General features: G+C 47.9%; 1 protein-coding gene across 1 annotated transcript in view; it reads left to right on the forward strand.

Annotated features, from left to right (window-relative positions):
* The window catches only part of LOC142250919 (uncharacterized), a 59417-nt gene that overhangs the window by 7747 nt on the left and 29890 nt on the right, over window positions 1-21780 (forward strand). The window contains exons 2-3 of the mRNA XM_075323249.1: window positions 19241-19322; window positions 21399-21535. Of these exons, the coding sequence (XP_075179364.1) occupies window positions 19241-19322; window positions 21399-21535 (219 nt within the window). The remainder of the gene's footprint in view (window positions 1-19240; window positions 19323-21398; window positions 21536-21780) is intronic.

The following is a 21780-nucleotide window of genomic DNA, read 5'->3' on the forward strand; positions in this document are numbered from 1 at the left end:
GGACATTGTACTGTGCATGGGGATGGTGCGGGCATCCTATTGTGTTTGGAGCTATTGATCAAGGGACAAGAGTTGAATGATTGATAAACTTTATAAAAAAAAAAACGTAATTTATGTTTTTTCTTCGCTTCTAAAGATGAGAATACAGGTTACAATCAGCCCAGCCCATGTGTTAAAAAAATATATGACTGACTTTTTTTAAGTAAGAATGTGATGAGATGCAGGAAAGATAGACAAGATTTAAAAATAAATAAATGTATTTAATATAGAATAAAAATGATTGACAAAAATAAAAGAGTTCATTGTATGATGATCAGTGACAGAAAAGAAAAATGGTATTTTCCTTTATCCGACGTGACGAAGTCTTTGAGGTTCTAGTGGATAATAGTCCATTTCTCTACTAAATCTGTAGAAGTTTTCATTCATCTTTTCCTGGTTCGTGAATGGGTTAAGGCTACTTTCACACTTGCGTTGGACATCTTCCGTTGTGTGACGGATACAACGGATGCAACGGATCGTACAAAACAACGTAAAGCTTTTTTTTTTAATTTTTTTTTTTTCTTCTTTACAGTTTTACCGGCAGCAGACTATTAGGATCAATCAGCTGAGCGCTCTCACATGCCGGCGGCCGGGCGTTCAGCTGAGTGCTCTCACATGCCGGCGGCCGGGCGCTCAGCTGAGTGCTCTCACATGCCGGCGGCCGGGCGTTCAGCTGAGTGCTCTCACATGCCGGCGGCCGGGCGTTCAGCTGAGTGCTCTCACATGCCGGCGGCCGGGCGTTCAGCTGAGTGCTCTCACATGCCGGCGGCCGGGCACTCAGCTGAGCGCTCTCACATGCCGGCGGCCGGGCGATCAGCTGAGCGCTCTCACATGCTGGCGGCTGGGCGATCAGCTGAGCGCTCTCACATGCCGGCGGCCAGGCGATCAGCTGAGCGCTCTCACATGCCGGCGGCCGGGCGATCAGTTGAGCGCTCTCACATGCCGGCAGCCGGGCGATCAGCTCAGCGCTCCCACATGCCGGCAGCTGGACGATCAGCTCAGCGCTCTCACATGCCGGCAGCTGGACGATCAGCTGAGTGCTCTCACATGCCGGCTGCCGGGCGATCAGCTGAATGTTCGGCCACCGAGAGACAAAATAAAGTTTCTGTGATTTAAAAAAAATGAGCATGCGCAGTGAAAAATAGAGGATTCCACAGCTCAAAAAACGTTACATGCTGCGTTGCTTTCGCCCAGCGGAAGCAACGCAGTATCGGCCAGCGGAAGCAACGCAGGTCCTTTTGGCACAATCCATCATCCATACAAGTCTATGAGAACCGTTAACGGATTCCGCTGTTTTCCAAAATGGCGGATTGTGACGGAAGGAAAACAACGCAAGTGTGAAAGTACCCCATTGGATGCCTATACATGTTCTCTGTTTGGTGTCTTGCTGCTACTCTCACACGTGTTGCTTCTGAGATGGCCCTCGAGTGAAGTGAGCCCCCCCGTGTGTCACATGATGGGGTATTTATATGTTTTAGTGACAACTGGTTTTGTCCATGTTAGGAAGTTCTGCCTTGCATGATGCAATGCTTAACCAAAATGTCATGTGAATATACTCTTCAGCAAAAATATAGCTATATATACAGTACAGACCAAAAGTTTGGACACACCTTCTCATCTCTAGCACAACTGTTAAGAGGAGACTTTGTGCAGCAGCCTTCATGGTAAAATAGCTGCTAGGAAACCACTGCTAAGGACAGGCAACAAGCAGAAGAGACTTGTTTGGGATAAAGAACACAAGGAATGGACATTAGACCAGTGGAAATCTGTGCTTTGGTCTGAGGAGTCCAAGTTTGAGATCTTTGGATCCAACCACCGTGTCTTTGTAGAAAAGGTGAACGGATGGACTCTACATGGCTGGTTCCCACCATGAAGCATGGAGGAGGAGGTGTGATGGTGTGGGGGGGCTTTGCTGGTGGCACTGTTGGGGATTTATTCAAAATTGAAGGCATACAGAACCAGCATGGCTACCACAGCATCTTGCAGCGGCGTGCTATTCCATCCGGTTTGCGTTTAGTTGGACCATCATTTATTTTTCAACAGGGCAATGACCCCAAACACACCTCCAGGCTGTGTAAGGGCTATTGGACTAATAAGGAGAGTGATGGGTGCTACGCCAGATGACCTGGCCTCCACAGTCACCAGACCTGAACCCAATCGAGATGGTTTAGGGTGAGCTGGACCGCAGAGTGAAGGCAAAAGGGCCAACAAGTGCTAAGCATCTCTGGGAACTCCTTCAAGACTGTTGGAAAACCATTTCCGGTGACTACCTCTTGAAGCTCATCAAGAGAATGCTGAGAATGTGCAAAGCAGTAATCAAAGCAAAAGGTGGCTACTGTGAAGAACCTAGAATATAAGACAGATTTTCAGTTGTGTCACACTTTTTTTTGTTAAGTATTTCATTCCACATGTGTTAATTCATAGTTTTGATGCCTTCAATAAATGGCCGATGACACGGAGCGAGATTACCAAAAATCAAATTATAAACCCAGAAAGCATAAAAATGTGGCCTCACAACTTGTGGTCATTAATGATGTGTCATGTAAATAAAGGGGTGCAGGGAGCGGGGGACGGCGGTCTTATAAATATTCCTGATCTGAGTGTATTCTGCTTTGTACGGATTCTCCTCACAATACCTTATAATGAGGATAATATCATTCTTTATCTTTATGTGATGCGCTCAGCACTTACGGTATGAAGGTCCCTTATGTATTGTGACGCGGTTTACCAAATACTGGGATTTATTGGGGGGGGGTGTAGCGCTTTGCACTTTATATAATTGAAAACCTCATTTACTGAAGCGATGTCTGTGCTCCACTTAAGATGATCTATTGGGACCCTTCACATGTCGTTATGTCGGATCTCTACACAAACCCCTGACCTCCTATCATGACGCCTATTTCTTTCGATCTATGGTAGACACTCACACACTGCATTGTTCATTCACATTTATACACTCATAGAATCATTCCCTTCTTGTGTATTGTATCTGAAGTTCTCCTTTTTTCATTCTGCACGCGGTCACTTCCCTACATGTGCATAATGGCCATTGTTATCAGGTTCTGCATCTTCATTGTTCAGATCATGTTCAGAATCGAAATCTATTTATATATACAGTGGCATGCAAAAGTTTGGGCACCTTTGGTCAAAATTGCTGTTATTGTGAACAGTTAAGCAAGTGAGGATGAAATGATCTCTAAAAGGCAGAAAGTTACAGATGACGCATTTCCTTTGTATTTTAGGTAAAAAAAATATATTTTCATATTTTACATTTTTAAATTAACAAAAAATTAAAATGGGCAGACGCAAAAGTTTGGGCACCCTGCATGGTTAGTACCTAGTAGCACCTCCTTTGGCGAGTATCACAGCTTGTAAACACTTTTTGAAGCAGCCAATAGTCTTTCCATTCTTGTTTGAGGGATTTTCATTGAATTCTTTCTTGGAGACTTCTTCCAGTTCTGTGAGATTCCTGGCTCGTCTTGCTTGCACTGCTCTTCCTTGGAGACGTCTTCCAGTTCTGTGAGATTCCTGGCTCGTCTTGCTTGCACTGCTCTTCCTTGGAGACGTCTTCCAGTTCTGTGAGATTCCTGGCTTGTCTTGCATGATCTGCTCTTCCTTGGAGACGTCTTCCAGTCCTGTGAGATTCCTGGCTCGTCTTGCTTGCACTGCTCTTCCTTGGAGACCTCTTCCAGTTCTGTGAGATTGCTGGCTCGTCTTGCATGTGCTGCTCTTCCATAGAGAGGTCTACCAGTTCTATGAGACTTCTGGCTCATCTTCCAGTCTTGTGAGGTTCCTGGTTCGTCTTCCAGTTCTGTAAGATTCCTGGGCTCGCCTTCCAGTTCTGTGAGATTACTGGCTCGCCTTCCAGTCCTGTGAGGTTCCTGGTTCGTCTTCCAGTCCTGTCAGATTTCTGGGCTCGTCTTCCAGTTCTGTGAGATTCCTGGGCTCGTTTTCCATTTCTGTGAGGTTCCTGGCTCATCTTCCAGTTCTGTGAGGTTCCTGGCTTGTCTTGCATGCACTACTCTTTTGAGGTCTAGACACAGATTTTCAACAATGTTCAGATCAGGGAACTGTGAGGCCATTGTAAAACATTCAGCTTGCGCCTTTTAAGATTGTCTATTGTGGATGTTGACGTGTGTTTAGGGTCATCATCCATTTGTAGAAGCCATCCTCTTTCCTCCTCTTTTCTCCTCTTTTCACCTTCAGCTTTTTTTACAGATAGTGTTATATTTGCATCAAGTGTTTGTGGACATTTCATTGAATCCATTTTTCCCTCTACCCGTGAAATGTTCCTTCTGCCATTGGCTGCAACACAACCCCAAAGCATGATTGATCCACCCCCATGCTTAATAGTTGGCGAGATGTTCTTTTCCTGAAATCCTGTGCCCTTTTTCCTCCACATGCCTTTAAATCATTGTGGGCAAAGAGTTCTATTTTAACCTCATCAATCCACAGGACTTGTTTCCAAAATGCCCCAGGCTTGTTGAGATGTTTTTTTGTAGACTTCTGACATTGAATTTTATGGTGAGGACGCAGAAGAGGTTTTCTTCTGATGACTCTTCCATGAAGGCCATATTTGTGCCACTGTCTCTGAATAGTAGAACAATGTACCACAAACCCAGAGTCTGCTAAATCTTCCTGAGGGTCTTTTGCAGTCAGCCGGGGGTTCTGATTTGCTTCTCCAGCAATCCTATGATCAGGTCTCACAGATATTCTGCTTGCTCTTCCAGACCTTATTTTGACCTCCACTGAACTGACGAAAGGTCAATTGGAAAACACTTTACTATCTTCTTAGAGCCTTCTCCTGCTTTGTGGACCTCCACAAGCAGCCACCATTTTCAGAGTGCTAGGCAGCTGCTTAGAAGAACTCAAGGCTGCTGGGAGGCTGGATTTTTATAAAGCTATGAAATTTCCATCATCTGCCTTTCTTAATGATGATAGTGAAAAAGCAATAACCCTAACAGGCTATTTAAGGTCTAAAACATTGGTCAAAGGTGTCTGAGCATACACTTCTCTAAAGGTGCCCATTTTCGTTTTTTTGTATATTTTAATATGTAAAAGATGAAAATGATTTTTTTTTTTGCTTAATATACAAAGGAAATGTTTCATCTTTAACTTTCCTTTTAGAGATGCATTTGTGTGTGTGTGTATATAATATTGTATATATAACATTGTGTGTGTGTGTGTATATGTATATATATATATATATATATATATATATATATATAATATACACACACACACACACACTATACAGTTCAAAAGATTAGGGTCACTTAGATATTTCCTTATTTTTGAAAGAAAAGCACATTTTTCTTTTCCATGAAGCTAACATTAAATTAAACAGAAATCCCCTCTATACATTGTTAATGTGGTAAATGACTATTCTATCTTCAAAAGTCTGGTTTTTAATGCAATATCTACATAGGTGTATAGAGGCTCATTTCCAACAACCACCACACCAGTGTTGTAATGGTACATTTTGTCTGCTAACTGTGTTAGAAGGCTAATGGATGTTTAGAAATCCCTTGAAACCCTTGTGCAAGTATGTTAGCACAGCTGAAAACAGTTTTGCTGATTAGAGAAGCTATAAAACTGACCTTCCTTTGAGCTAGTTGAGAATCTGTTGGTTCCATTAAAATCTCAAAATGGCCAGAAAAAGAACTTTCATGTGAAATTCGACAGTCTATTCTTGTTCTTAGAAATAAAGCATATTCCATGTGAGAAATTGCCAAGAAACTGAAGATTTCCTACAACGGTGTGTACTACTCCCTTCAGAGGAGAGCACAAACAGGCTCTAACCAGAGTAGAAAGAGAAGTGGGAGTCCGCGCTGCACAACTGAGCAACAAGACAAGTACATTACAGTCTCTAGTGGGAGAAATCCACGCCTCACAGGTCCTCAACTGGCAGCTTCATTAAATAGGTCCTGATGAAGAAGCCTGTGAGGGATTTGAAACACGTTGACCAATAAATCACATTTTATCTACATCATTTGGACTGGTTTGGCGGCGCAGGAGATTAACCCTTTCTTCCTTCCATTATTTGTATCTCCACGTGCGTTCTGCAGTGGCCTCAGGCGTTTTATGGTGGTTGTGACTTGCACAACCGCACAAAGTGAGCCTTTCTGAGTTGTTTCTCCTATGATTTTAATTGGATAAGACCCTATTTTGCGCGATTTCTCTTTCCAGCTCCTATTTACTATCTACTTTTATAGTAATTTCTGTTTTTGCACTTATTTCTTGTTTTTGGCGTCTACTTTCAGGACTTGTGTGAATCTCAGATGTAGTTTTGGATCACATTTATGCAGAAATATGGAAAATTCTGAAGGGTTCACAAACTTTCCAGCGTCACTGTATTATGTGATTCAGGCACTTTTTGTACCTCATTTTGCAAAGTGTCTAGAGAAGGCGGCGCGGCTTGTAGTGTTCTAAAAATGCTCCAACATTTGGTGCAAAATACTATTGGTACATAATCTGACCAAGAAGTAATTAACATTAATGTGCCGCCTCTATCACACATTGTGCTGCCTCTATCACACATTGTGCCGCCTCTATCACACATTGTGCCGCCTCCTCTATCACACATTGTGCCGCCTCTATCACACATTGTACCGCCTCTATCACACATTGTGCTGCCTCTATCACACATTGTGCCGCCTCCTCTATCACACATTGTGCTGCCTCTATCACACATTGTACCGCCTCTATCACACATTGTACCGCCTCCTCTATCACACATTGTGCCGCCTCTATCACACATTGTGCCGCCTCTATCACACATTGTACCGCCTCTATCACACATTGTGCCGCCTCTATCACACATTGCGCCGCCTCTATCACACGTTGCGCCGCCTCTATCACACGTTGCGCCGCCTCTATCACACGTTGCGCCGCCTCTATCACACGTTGCGCCGCCTCTATCACACGTTGCGCCGCCTCTATCACACGTTGCGCCGCCTCTATCACACGTTGCGCCGCCTCTATCACACGTTGCGCCGCCTCTATCACACGTTGCGCCGCCTCTATCACACGTTGTTCCGCCTCTATCACACATTGTGCCGCCTCTATCACACATTGTGCCGCCGCCTCTATCACACATTGTGCCGCCTCTATCACACGTTGTGCCGCCTCTATCACACGTTGCGCCGCCTCTATCACACGTTGTGCCGCCTCTATCACACATTGTGCCGCCTCTATCACACATTGTGCCGCCTCTATCACACATTGTGCCCCGCCTCTATCACACATTGTGCCGCCTCTATCACACATTGTGCCCCGCCTGCATTGTCTTGTTGGGTTGTCCAAGATTTTTGTAATATTGACCTGTCCTTAGGTCGTCAATATCAGATTGGTGGGGTCCGGCACCCGGCCTCCCCACTGATCACATGTAACACTCCCCAATGGTGCCTAAAATGGAACTCCCCTAGTCCTGTATTGTACATTTTTGGCACCGGCCATGGGAAACGAGTAAAACAATAACTCTGAATAGTGTAAAAAAAAAATTGAAGAACGAGTGGAAAAAAATACACAAAATGTCATGTGTTCAAAATTGTAAAGTACATAACGATAAATAGTACGCTATTAATTAACTTTCTGACTCCAGTCATTGATCTGTTATCCATGTCCAGAGCTGAAATCATAATTCTGCCAGTATCTTCTGCGGTTACATCCAATAGCCTTCCTTTGCGGATTCAAAATTCACAGGTGATTTTTTATTTTGCACCAGACTGTTCAATTTGATGCAATAATAAAAAAAGAAAAAAAAAAACACCTTCATCTCATGTAATGCAATTCAACAGAGAGCGCTGCATTAAAAAAGTCAAGGGCATCAATCTAGAAAAAAAAAAACAGTACGGAGCCTCTGGAAACAAGGTCGCACATCATTATTTTTTCCCAACAAGCTTGTGGACCATGTAAATAGGATGAGAGCAAAAGCGATAAGTCCTCCACTTCCAGGGGGTCAGGGGTGCGGTGGTTTTACTCAGCACCATATTTGCACCTTAGGCTATGAGGCCTCAGATCTTGGTTTGCCCCTAAGCGCTGGTGTAATAGGGGGGAGGAGAATGGCAGAAATACATTGGAGGGGGCTAATAGGGTGTATGTAAGATCTACCTTTCCCCTTCATATTATGGGAAATATTTCTTTTTACCAACTATTGTAATGTACATGTGTGTAATGTTTATGTAGATGTATTAATTATTTATGTATGTATCTATATATACATGTATGTGTGTCATGTGTGTACATACACGGGGAAATAAGTATTGATCACGACACCAATTTTCTAAGTATATCCATTTCTACAGGTGCTATTGACATGAATTTTTCACCAGATGTCAATAACCCATCCAATCCACACAGGCAAAGAAATCAAATCATAGATGTCCATAAGTTATGTGTAATAATGAGAAATGACACAGGGAAAAGGAATTGAGTACATGCAAAAACAATAGTGTAAAAAGCCCTGGAAAGTCCTAACACAAGTTGAAATCTACCAATCATTAGAAAGCAATCCTGCCACTTATCAGCTGATTCAACTGATGGCATAGAAAAAGGTGTTTCATGACCAAGGTGCCACACAAGAAACCTCTCGTGATGGGTAAAACCAGGGAGCTGTCTCAATACATTCAATACCTTGTTGCAAAGAATATTGATGGCATTGGTAAAGAAACATTTCTAATCTACTGAAGGTTCCAGTGAGCACTGTTGGGACCATAAACTGGAAAGAACATAATTTCGCCATAAACCGGCCATAACTAGGTTCTCCCCACAAGATTTCAGACAAAGGAGTAAAATTAATTATCAGAAGAGTTGTCCAAGAGCCAAGGACCTGTGGAGAGCTACAGAGAGATCTGGAATCAGCAGGTACAATGGTTTCAAAGCAAATAATAAGTAATGCACTCTCTCTTCATGGCCTGTATGCATGCTCCTGTATGCACGGTCACCACTCTAGACTACATTACTGAACAAAAATCAAGTTCAAGTGTGTTTAAAGTTTCCTCAACAACATTTAGATGAGTCTGTAAAATACTGAAGAATATAGTTTGGTCAGATGAGACCAAAATTGAACTCTTTGGAGGCCATAATACACACCATGCATGGAGGCCAAAAGGCAAATCACCACAAAACTATCATATAACAGTGAAGTGTGAAGGTGGGAACATCATGGTGTGGGGCTGTTTTTCAGAATATGGCTCTGGGAACCTTCATATAATTGAAGGAAGGATGAATGAACAAATGTACAGAGACATTCCTGATAAAAATCTGCTGTCATCTACCAGAATGATGGAGATGATCCGAGAGGGTGGCCGTTTCAGCAGACAATGATCCCAAACACACAGCCAAGGAAACTCTCAACTTGTTTCAGAGAAAGAAAATAAATCTGTTAGAATGGCCGAGCCGATCACCAGAGCTGAATCCAATAGAAAATGTATGGAAGAAACTTAAGCTCGGAGATCATAGAAGGAGCCGGGACCTGCAGGATGTGAGGAGTGTTTGTGTGGAAGAATGGGCCAAAATCCCACCTGAGCTATGCAGGTGTCTAATGTCTCCATACAGGAGGCGTCTGGAAGCTTCATCACCAACAAAGGCTTTTGTATGAAGTATTAAATAAATTTCAGTAATGCGTTCAATACTTTTCCTTGTGTCATTTCTTATTATTACACATAATTTCTGGACCTCTATGGTTTGATTTCTTTGCCTGTGTGGATTGGATGAGTTGTTATAGACATCTGGTGAGAAATTCATGAAAATTGCACCTTTAGAAATATATTTACGTAGTAAATTTGTGACGTGTTCAATACTTATATCACTCGCTTAATGTGTGTTTAATATGTATGTATGTGTATATATTTCTTTATATTTTTTTTGTGCATCATATATTAAAATTACGTGTATGGGGGGAAAGGAAGAGCCCGGACTGCTGACCCGAAGGGGCTTAAGGGAGGGCTACATGACTAGGAGGGATGCCAGGCCATAGGGTTAATAAGGGGTTAATGGAGAAAGTCAGTTTGGGCGCGAAATTTGGGGGTGGTGCTAAGGGGCAGTTAGGATCAGGGGTCAGTTTGATTGGTCAGGGGGTGGTGGCTATAGGGGGTAGTATATAGGGCAGGTCAGAGGGGGGGTGGGTCATTCCTACCTGGACGGTGACTGGAATCGTTGTGGCTGGATCCCGAAGATGGAGGACTTCATGGCACAGATGAAGAGGATGGCGGAGCAGCGTGGACAGCGTTGGATGGACGAGCAGCTCCAGCGATGGTCCGGCGTCGGCGAGGAAGATGGGACCCCCCTGCCTCCGAAGCGGCAGCGAAGAACTCGGCCCCCGGAGCGCCTCAGCCCGGAGATGACGCCGAGGAGCCGGCAGCGGAGACGGAGCCCAAGTGGATGTGCGGCGGTGGATCCGGGAGCCGGAACGTCGCGAGGCCCCGGCCGGAAGTCGGGCCGCGGGCGCCAAGGCAACGGGGCGGTGAGCGACACGGCCGGCCTCCCCTCCTCTTCCGGTTCGCGGCGCACGGCAGTGACGCGCGCGTCGCGGCCGCGTGACCCGGCGCGGTCACCTGACCCGGCGCGGTCACCTGACCCGGCGCGGTCACGTGGTCCGCTGCGCTCACGTGACCCGGCGTCCCCTGGTGCTCCGGCGGCCTCGCCTGACCGAGCGCGCTCACCTGACCCGCCGCGGTCACGTGGGGCGGCGCGGTCACGTGGGGCGGCGCGGTCGCGTGGGGCAGCGCGGTCACGTGGGGCGGTGCTGTCACCTGACCGGGCGCTGTCACCTGACCGGGCGCGGTCATGTGACTCCGCGTACTCACCCGTCCCGGCGCGTCCCCGCGATCCGGCAGGCTCGCCTGACCCGGTGCGGTCACCTGACCCGCCGCGGTCACGTGGGTCGGCGCGGTCGCGTGGGTCGGCGGGGTCGCGTGGGCCAGCGGGGTCGTATGAGCCAGCGGGGTCACGGGGGCCAGCTGGGTTGCGCGGGCCAGCGGGATCGCGGGGCGCAGATGAGGCCACAGTGGCGGCGGCAGCAAGGTCCAGGAGCAGAGCGGGGCCCCTGCAGGAGCATGGGGTCCCAGTGTCGGCGGGGGAGTCCGTGCGGAGACGGCCCGGATCAGCGGGGCCCGGCCTGGGATCGCAGCGGAGGGACAACGATGGGACGGCGTCGGGATCAGCCGGAGCACGCGGGGATGCCGGACGGCATGCCCCAGGCGGTGTATATGTGGCGGAGCCAGCGTCTGGATCGTCGCGGAGGATGGATGGTGCTGCGGGCGGACGGGGCCTAAGGTCGAGTCTGCCGGACGGCGGGCTCCCTGGGCCTGGGTCCAGTGAGGACGATGAGGCCACCCTGGAGGAGGACGGCGCGGAGGACGGCACCGGGGACCAGATCGTGGAGGTCGGCGAGGCGGCTGGAGTGCGACGCGGAGGACATGTGACGGCTGTTTCGGGATCTTCTCGGAGTCAGCCTGGTAAGACCACGGTTTCTTCTATTTCTCGTGCATCTGGTTTGGCTATGGATGGTGTGTCTGGTGATATGGATGGCGTGCAGGGCGTGAATGTGGTTGGTGGTACGGGTGGTTTACTTGGTGGCCCGAGTGGTGGGCGGGTCGTGAATGTGGTGACGGGTGACGGCAGTGTGGCATCCGAGTTGTTGAGGTTGGTTAGGGGTTTGTTTGCCCCTGTGGGGGGCCCTAGCTTGGTGTGGCAGGGAGCGACGGGGCAGGAGGTTGCGACTCCTGCGGTTGGAGGGGTTGCTAGTGGCAATGCGGTTGGTGAGCCGGTGGTGGCGGCTCCCGCGGCCCCAGCTGCGGCTCCCGCTGCCGCAGCTGCGGCTCCCGCTGCCGCAGCTGCGGCTGCAGTGGACATTGTTCGATTGGATGACAAGGCGAGAGGGGAAGTGTATGTTTGCTTTGATGGCCCGTTGGGGGCGCATCTGAAGCAGGAGACCAGGGAAAAAATATGGAAGGATGAATATGTTGAAATATTCTCATTGCTTCCGTTGGAAAAGTTTAATCTGGATCGGGTTAAACCGGATGAGAGCAAAAAGGACGAGGAAGAACGGCGGCGTTATCGCCTTATTCCCCGCACTTTTCAGAACTGGTTGCAGGCCTTTGTGATACTGGCCGGTGTGGTGGGGGAAAAGGCTCCGGATAACTGTACGGCGCTTTTTTGTTATCTGGATTCTATCTGTGAGGCATATAGGACCTATGGGGGGACTGCTTGGCTACGGTATGACGAGCAGTTTCGCCAGAGGAAGGCGGTCAGACCCAGTTTACGGTGGGACCACAAAGAAATTAGTCTATGGATGCGGCTGATGGCTGCGCCGAAGTCGGCATCACAGTCCTTTCCAGGGGGCACCGGCGGGGGATCATTTGGCACCTCGTCGGGGCCCAAAAAGGGCGTTTGCTGGCAGTTTAATGAGAAGGAATGCCGGTTTGGGTCTTCCTGCCGATTCAAGCACGAGTGTTCGGGCTGTGGTGGCGCCCACAGTCACCTTAAGTGCTTCCGGAAGGGAAAAGGAAAGGCCGCTGAGTCTTCGTCAAAAAGGGAGGACCCCGGTGAGGGTAGATCGGATGGCGCCGTTTCTAAGTAGATACCCGGATCGGGGGTCGGCGGAATTGTTGAGTGACGGTTTTAGTTTTGGTTTCAAGATACCGTCAGTGGTTAAGACGGGAGAGATTCGTTTAAAAAATTTACAGTCGACTCGCCTACATGGTGAGATTGTTGCGGATAAGTTACGGAAGGAGGTGGAGCTAGGACGGATGGCGGGGCCTTTTGATGCCCCTCCATTGCCGGACTTGGTTGTGTCCCCGTTGGGGTTGGTCCCGAAAAAGGAACCTAACAAGTTTCGGCTCATCCACCATTTGTCCTATCCTACTGGCCGGTCGGTGAACGATGGTATTGAACCTGAGCTGGTTTCGGTTTCGTATGTCCGTTTTGATAAGGCTGTGGAATGGTTAAGGAAGTTGGGTTGTGGTTCGCTTTTGGCGAAAACGGATATAGAAGCGGCCTTCCGCCTGTTGCCGGTGCACCCGGACAGTTTTCACCTGTTGGGGTGTTGGTGGGAGGACAAGTTTTATGTAGATTGTTGTTTGCCTATGGGCTGTTCAATTTCATGTTCTTATTTTGAGAAGTTTAGTTGTTTCTTGGAATGGGTAATTAAGGAGGAGGCGGGTCTAGATTCAGTGTTGCATTACTTGGACGACTTTTTGTGCATGGGGCCTGCGGGATCCTCGCAGTGTTCCCTTTTGCTTCGGACAGTGGAGCAGGTTGCTCGCCGGTTTGGCGTTTCGTTGGCGCCGGAGAAGACGGAGGGTCCGGTTACGGTTTTGAAATTCCTGGGTATCGAGCTGGATACGGTTGCCATGGAGTGCCGCTTGCCGGAGGACAAGCTGGTGGATTTGAGGCGTTGCGTTCAAGGGGCCATTGAGGCCAAGAAGATTCGTTTACGGGACTTGCAGTCCCTGTTGGGGAAGTTGAATTTTGCGTGTAGAATATTGCCGATGGGGAGAGTTTTTTCCCGTCGCTTGGCTCAAGCCACCACCGGTGTGTTGCACCCTTTGCATTTTGTGCGTTTGAAGGTGGAGCATAAGGCGGACCTGAGAGTGTGGTCCCGTTTTTTGCAGCTGTATAATGGACGGTCATTGTGGCTTCGTGAGGTGGTGTCAAATGAGGAGTTGGTGCTGTATACGGACGCGGCGGGATCCAGTGGTTTTGGCGCATATTTTGGGGGGAGATGGTGTGTCGGCAGGTGGCCTGATTCGTGGCGGGTTTGCGGTCTGACTAGGAATTTGGCCCTGTTGGAACTTTTCCCTATTGTCGTGGCCTTAGAGGTTTGGGGACAGGATTTGAAAGACAGGAAGGTGCGTTTCATGTGTGACAACCTGGGGGTTGTTCAGTGTGTTAACAAGTTGACAGCTGATTCCCCCCCGGTGGTGGATCTCTTGCGTCATTTGGTGCTGAAATGTCTGGAGTTGAACTTGTGGGTCTGCGCAGTACATGTGCCGGGGGTGCTGAATTCTGTGGCTGATGCTTTATCTCGCTTCCAGTGGGACCGCTTTCGAATGCTGGCGCCGGACGCGGAGCAGCAGGAGACCGTATGGCCCGTCTGGTTGTGGGACCTGGTTTGCAGCCGGCCTGGGAATTGATCCGACACTCGGTGGCACCCAGTACGTGGCGCAGCTATAATTCAGCGTGGGACCGTTGGCTCGAGTTGGTTGATGAGGTGGGAGGTCATGTATCTGAAGGTGACAGAGTTTATTTAGTTTTGTTCATGTTGGGCAGGGCTAAGGAAGAAGGCCTTTCGTGGTCGGCCGTGGCGGGCAGGTTAGCGGGCATTTCCTTCTTTTTCAAGTTATTGGGCTGGAAGGATGTTACGAAGGATTTCTGGGTGCGCCAGGTGATGAAGGGTTACCGGAGGGCGGGGGCGCGCCGAGACCTTCGGCGCCCGGTATCTTTTGAGCTGCTGGGCAAGCTGTTGTCGGTGTTGCCTCGGGTGTGCTGTTCGGAGTATGAATGCCAGTTGTTCGGGACCGCTTTTGTTTTGGCCTTCTTTGGGGCGTTTAGAATTAGTGAACTGGTGAGCAGAAACACGAGGAGTCACGGAGGTTTGTTGCTGGAGGACGTGGAATGCGGTATGGATGTGGTGCGGTGTTGCTTGAGACGGTCAAAGACGGACCAGCTGGGTAGAGGTCGGACGGTGGAACTATGGGGTGTACCTGGTTTAGCGGAGTGCCCTGTCAGATGGCTGTCGGCGTTTTTAGAAGTGAGGGGAGCTCGCCCGGGGTCCCTTTTGTCCCACCAGGACGGGTCAGCCTTGTCGAGTTACCAATTTGTCTGCATCTTTCGGAGGTGCCTGCAGTGTTGCGGTCTCAACGAGGCTGAGTTCGCGTCGCATTCCTTTCGGATTGGGGCTGCGACTCAGGCGGCTCGTTGGGGTCTGGGCGCGCAGGCTCTCCGTAAGATTGGACGATGGGACTCGGCCAGGTTTAGATCTTACGTCCGGCCGAACTTGTTGTGAGCTATTGGTGGGGAAGGGGGGGGGGGTCGGGGGCGGTATTTGTTTGGTAATCATTACCCATTTTCTTCCTCGTGCCCCCCCCCCACCCCCTCTGTGTTGTCACCTTTTGTTTTGTAGGTTTACCGTTGTTGGTGTGGGTGCTCGGCCACTCATACGTGTATTGGGGGGCGTTTCGTGCGGGAATACGACCGGACGGCCGCCAGTTGGGGGTTCCCAGAGAAAAGGCTACTGTGCGATGGATCGGGGTCAGGGGCATGCTGTGGAGTGAGGTGTTGCCTACCTGGCGCCACCATTCGCAGCTGGACAGAGCACCGGACGTGGTAGTACTACACGCGGGTGGGAATGACCTGGGTCTCCGGGCTTCCAGGGACCTGATACAAGACATAAAATGTGACTGCCTGCGGCTCCTGTCTTCCCACCCGGGTCTAGTAATTGTCTGGTCGGATATGGTTGCGCGGCTGACATGGCGGCACGCCAGGTCGGTGGAGGCAGTAAACAGGGCGCGAAGTAAAGTGAATCGGGAGATTGGGCGGTTCATTTCCCGGGTTGGGGGTGTCTCTGTTCGGCACCCGGAGTTGGAAGCGGCGTCCGCCGACTTGTTGCGCCGGGACGGGGTCCATTTAAATTCGGTGGGAAATGATATTTGGGCCTTAGGGCTGATGGAGGGGCTTGAGAAGGCTTTGTTGGTGTGGGAGGACTCGCGCGCACAAGGGGTCATGCGAGCTCGCGGTGGTGGAAAGGAGGGGGGTGTCTGAAGGTGGGGGTTTGCACAGAGGAGAGGACGGAACCCAGTGCCGGAGCGGGTTACCTCTAGCGGTGCAATTGTTTGGTAAACGGGTCCTTGCTGGGTTGAGTCTCAGCGGGACATAGTGGGGGCAACATCTGGCTTGGGCTCTCGAGTCGGTGTGTTGCGGCTGAGGGTCAGGAGACGGGCTGATGTTGCAAAGAACATTTTGGTTAACCTTCAGGTACCCCCCCCTTCCTTTTTCGGGTTCTTCAATGAAGAGTTGTATTGTTACATGGCTGATGTTTATGTTATGAATAAATGGGGCTGCTGTGGCCTTTATATTCCAACGTCACACAGTGTTTGTGTTTATTTTAGATAAGAACCCTAAGGGGTAGGGGGTTGTTGGGGAAGGTCAAAGGCCTTCAGTCAGACATTCCGGAGTCAAGGAAGAGCCCGGACTGCTGACCCGAAGGGGCTTAAGGGAGGGCTACATGACTAGGAGGGATGCCAGGCCATAGGGTTAATAAGGGGTTAATGGAGAAAGTCAGTTTGGGCGCGAAATTTGGGGGTGGTGCTAAGGGGCAGTTAGGATCAGGGGTCAGTTTGATTGGTCAGGGGGTGGTGGCTATAGGGGGTAGTATATAGGGCAGGTCAGAGGGGGGGTGGGTCATTCCTACCTGGACGGTGACTGGAATCGTTCCCGCCCGCCCGCCCTAATTGTGGATTCGACATCGATGAAGAAAAGAAGGAAGATCGTATTTGTCGCAGCGGCGGAAAGGAGGGGGGTGTCTGAAGGTGGGGGTTTGCACAGAGGAGAGGACGGAACCCAGTGCCGGAGCGGGTTACCTCTAGCGGTGCAATTGTTTGGTAAACGGGTCCTTGCTGGGTTGAGTCTCAGCGGGACATAGTGGGGGCAACATCTGGCTTGGGCTCTCGAGTCGGTGTGTTGCGGCTGAGGGTCAGGAGACGGGCTGATGTTGCAAAGAACATTTTGGTTAACCTTCAGGTACCCCCCCCTTCCTTTTTCGGGTTCTTCAATGAAGAGTTGTATTGTTACATGGCTGATGTTTATGTTATGAATAAATGGGGCTGCTGTGGCCTTTATATTCCAACGTCACACAGTGTTTGTGTTTATTTTAGATAAGAACCCTAAGGGGTAGGGGGTTGTTGGGGAAGGTCAAAGGCCTTCAGTCAGACATTCCGGAGTCATGCTCACATTGAATCTTTGGCCCAGATGAAGAATCTCCGAGCTACAGATCTGCCAAATGTGGTTCAGCCAAAGTGTTCTAATAATTCTATTATTAATAATCTTAACAGAAACGAGCAGAATTATAAATGCAGCTCTGAATTTCAAGACAGAATTTAGCCCGAGGTCAGGAGTTGGACCTAGTTTTCACGCAGATCTGTCAGCAAATATATGTACATGGAGGGTTTCTGATAGTGGCGCAGCTTGAAGCTCATGGGCCCCAATGCAGAAGCTCCAGTGGGGGCCCCAAATCATGCGAGTCTTTAATAGTATTGTTATATAGGAAAAAGGGAACTTTTGGGGCCCCCTATGCTCTTGGGCCCGGATGCGATTACAACCCCTGCACCAGTTGTAGTTATGCCCCTGTTTTCGGCCCTGGGTCTCTCTTACCGGATAACAGATATTTATGAGCTGCACTGTACTAGTCAGCAGAAGAGCAGAGATCAGATAACACAACCAGAGATCTCGAAGGTCTGCACAAAATATTTCATCCCTGGTAGTAGCCGAGTCCATAAATATTTGCTTTATACATGTATATAAAACTCTCCAGATTTGGCCGCCGCTATAGGAAGTGAGGACAATTGTCAAATGTTACTGGCAACACGTCCGTATCCGGAGCTGGAGACAATGACATGGAACAAAAGAGCCTGGTACGTCTGAGGCTGATGTAGTGTGGGCCATTATGTAACCATTATAGGGGAATCTCGTACAGAGGTCTAACTCGTAGCGCTGAGATCCCAGTGCAAACCTGCACCATCATACCTTCCATGTGCCGTGTATAATGGTGCCTACTTATGTGGCAGAGTGACCTGTGAGCACCAGAGCCCAAATGGCACTTCTACCTCTGCAGATTTGATATTTGACGAAGCCAAGATATGTGACTCTGGTTCACCAGAATCCGTACTTGGCTGCTTCTGGACATGACCTTTCTAGAAGACACTAACCCCCTCCACGCCTCTTTCCGTCCCCTATATATGTCTTTATGAAGTTTCAGGAAGCTTTGGAGGCCCCTAGGAGATTTACCAACTCTTTTTGAGGTCGCTTTTACTGGGAACCTCTCGGATGTCCTAGAAGAGTTGGCATGATGCTGGAGATATTAATTCCCCTTGTCCCTCCACCATGCCTTTGAGTGTAGCAGCTCTTCATCTTTGGTCAGGGTTAGAGATGACCAAAACAATTCGCGCTACCCTGATCTGGCAACCACTTCGGTACCTTGGTGCAGCCAGACAAGGAGAGTGCAAACTTCCAAGGTCAACATTCGAGCGGGGGCATCCTAGGTGCCTCTTCTGATTGCAAGGTGCCCACGATGTCTAAATAATTGCAAGAGTTGCCCAAGATGTTGATCTTCAAATGTCGACCAAGGAAGTTTGAAGTCCTTGGTCCCTCGGTGTATCGAGGCGGAAGCTGGACCCGGTAAGTGGGAATCTTTTGGCTCATCTCTAGTTAGGACCCGTTGTGCTCAGGTTGGGTCTTTTCAGCATGGTGCTCGTGTAAAGGCCCCGTTACATGCGTCGATTTATCGTGCGATCGCACCCGCCCCCATCGTTTGTGCGTCATGGGCAATTTGTTGCCCGTGTCACACAAAGTTGGTCACCCCTGTCACACGTACTTACCTCCCGAACGACCTTGCTGTGGGCTGAAAACATCCTCTTCCTGAAGGGGGAGGGACGTTCGGCGTCACAGCGACGTCACACAGCGGCCGCCCAATAGAAGCGGAGGGGCGGAGATGAGCGGGACATAACATCCCGCCCACCTCCTTCTTTCCTCATTGCCTTCGGGACGCAGGTAAGCTGTGCTCGTCGTTCCCGAGGTGTCACACGTAGCGATGTGTGCTGCCTCAGGAACGACGAACAACCTGCATCCAGGAATGTGACCGATATTTTGAAAATGAACCACGTGTCAACGATCAACGATAAGGTGAGTATTTTTGCTCGTTAACAGTCGCTCTTAGCTGTCACACGCTACGATATGTCAAACGATGCCGGATGTGCGTCACGGAATCCGTGACCCCGACGACATATCGCCCGATATATCGTAGCATGTAACGGAGCCTTAAGTGCTAAGCACGGATTGTGGAATCGGACCAATTATCAAGTAACGCTCTCCAGCTAATATTCATTTTCACGAATATGATGAAAATGCCATTGATCGCTATAGCTTTCCTCTGTCACTTTTTTGATTGATTGATTGATTGCTGCGCTCTTCTCTCTTCTTTCAGCTTCGCAGTACAAAAATATACAAGACCTTTGCCTTAATGGAGGAACATTCGTCGCCCTGCAGAATGGCACCCAACACTGCAGGTAACTGGAGGCCCAAATACAATATAAACTGCTGCGACTTTATCATGTAAGCTCTCCTGTCCAATAGGATATAATGTATGCCGCTTCTAAGAATTTATACTATCTACAAATCCATGGAAGAATGAAAAGATATAAGCCAAAATATAATTTACTCTAAATTCTTGTTGTATTAAATAGTTAAAAATAAATAAAACAGGATTAAACAGGGATTATCCTCATAAAAGGAAACTATAGGTAAACCCACAATTCTAAATATTCCATAGTAAAGTGCAAGTGCAAAATTCCAATATATAAATCCGTATGGTAGGTACACTAATGGTCAGGATATCTGTCAGAGCCAGTAAAATATGACTGAATAGATACTATCAAGTATTATTAGTGGTGCAAGCAAATCAAAATTGTCCTACTCACAGTGCTATGTATGAAAAGTATAAGAACCTGTAGGTAAGCATCCTCCCAACCCGATGCCGTTTCGCCTCACGCTTCTTCTGGGGGACTTTATAATGTAGGTGTCTGGAGTTATTCCAACTGGAATAATCTTTACAGATACATGAATATTTTAGTTAGTATCCTTCAATCATAACCTATATCAGGAGTATTGTAGAGGTGCAAGCAAATCAAAACTGTCCTACTTACAGTGCTATGTATGAACAAGATAATTTTCTGTAGCTAAGTGTTCTTCCAACCCAACACCATTTCGCCTCATGCTTCTTCAAAGTGACTTTATATTGTAGGTGTCTTGAGTTATTCCATCTGGACTAATCATTATAAATAAATATTTTAGCTAGTATCCTTCAGTCATAACCTATATCAGGAGTATTATACAGGTACAAACAAATCAAAACTGCCCTTCTTACAGTGGTATATACGAACTGTATAAGGTCCTGTAGGTAAGTGTCCTTGCAACCCAACTCTGTTTCGCCTCATACTTCTTCTGGGGGACTTTATAATGTAGGTGTCTGGAGTTATTCCACCTGGACTAATCTTTACAGATACATGAATATTTTAGTTAGTATCCTTCAATCATAACCTCTATCAGGAGTATTGTAGAGGTGCAAACAAATCAAAATTATCCTACGGTAGTTACAGTGCTATGTATGAAAAGTACAAGTCCTGTAGAAAAGCTTCCTTCCAACCTGACACCGTTTCGCCTCATGCTTCTTCTGGGTGACTTTATAATGTAGGTGTCTGGAGTTATTCCATCTGGACTAATCTTTACAGATACATGAATATTTTAGTTAGTATCCTTCAATTATAACCTATATCAGGAGTATTGTAGAGGTGCAAACAAATCAAAACTGCCCTTCTTACAGTGCTATGTATGAAAAGTACAAGTCCTGTAGTTAAGTGCCCTTCCAAATGAACACCGTTTCGCCTCACGCTTCTTCTGGGGGACCTTATAATGTAGGTATCTGGAGTTATTTCATCTGGACTAATCTTTACAAATACAAGAATATTTTAGTTAGTATCCTTCAATCATAACCTTTATCAGGAATCCTTGGGCTGCAGCCATTGTTTGGTTAAAGTTTGTAGACGGTAGGTGGCAGGAGCTGTGTTGAAGAGTAGTACAAACACACAACCATACTGACCAAGTCATGTACCTATGGGAGAGAAGAGGAAGAGAGGAAATACCCAATGTACGCTTTCTTGGGGCCTGTATGGTTTTGCTTTGGCGGAAAGGATCTCATTGGGTGTGAAGCTTCACAAAGTGAGTGGATAAGTTGGTTAGATCTTTTTTTTTTACTGTTAAAGAAAGAGTTTAAAACTTTAAGATGGAAGAAAAACCAAAGGCACATACAAGTGAAGTATTTAGAGCACTAAAAGGGGCATTACAGATGAGGAAGGCCCACGGGCTGAAACGCCAGTGAAATTGGCAACTGAACTACAAATAAAGCAGTTACCACTTCCCTTGGTGGGCCTTTGACACTTCTTGCTTATTGAATTTCTTGGGTTGATCAAGGTTAAGACAAACCCCCTGAAATAGCACATGACAACTTTTATGGGTGCTTACGACATGTCTTTTGATATACTTTTTCATGTAAGGTCACAATCCATAAACTTTTTGAATTGCTACAGGTGCCCAGAGGGGTTCTTGGGTGACCACTGTGAGCTCACCGGACCACCATGTTCCCCACATATTTGCCAAAATGGAGGTACTTGCTCACGTCTGTCTGCTACAGAATATCGCTGCACGTGTGGACCTGGATGGACAGGTGAGCAACATCAGGACATCCTTAATCATCATCATCATCATGAAACTCTAAATATTCACTTGATTGATTATTAAAAAAAAAAGTTTAAAAAACTTTACATTAACATAATGGTATTCTAGGGTCCAGGTAATAACCTTAGCAATTTCTACCAGTCTGGCCAACAATATCCACCAGTCTGGCCAACAATATCCACCAGTCTGGCCAACAATATCCACCAGTCTGGCCAACAATATCCACCAGTCTGG

This window comes from Anomaloglossus baeobatrachus, chromosome 9 (assembly GCF_048569485.1).
Source record: "Anomaloglossus baeobatrachus isolate aAnoBae1 chromosome 9, aAnoBae1.hap1, whole genome shotgun sequence".
Lineage (NCBI taxonomy): Eukaryota > Metazoa > Chordata > Amphibia > Anura > Aromobatidae > Anomaloglossus > Anomaloglossus baeobatrachus.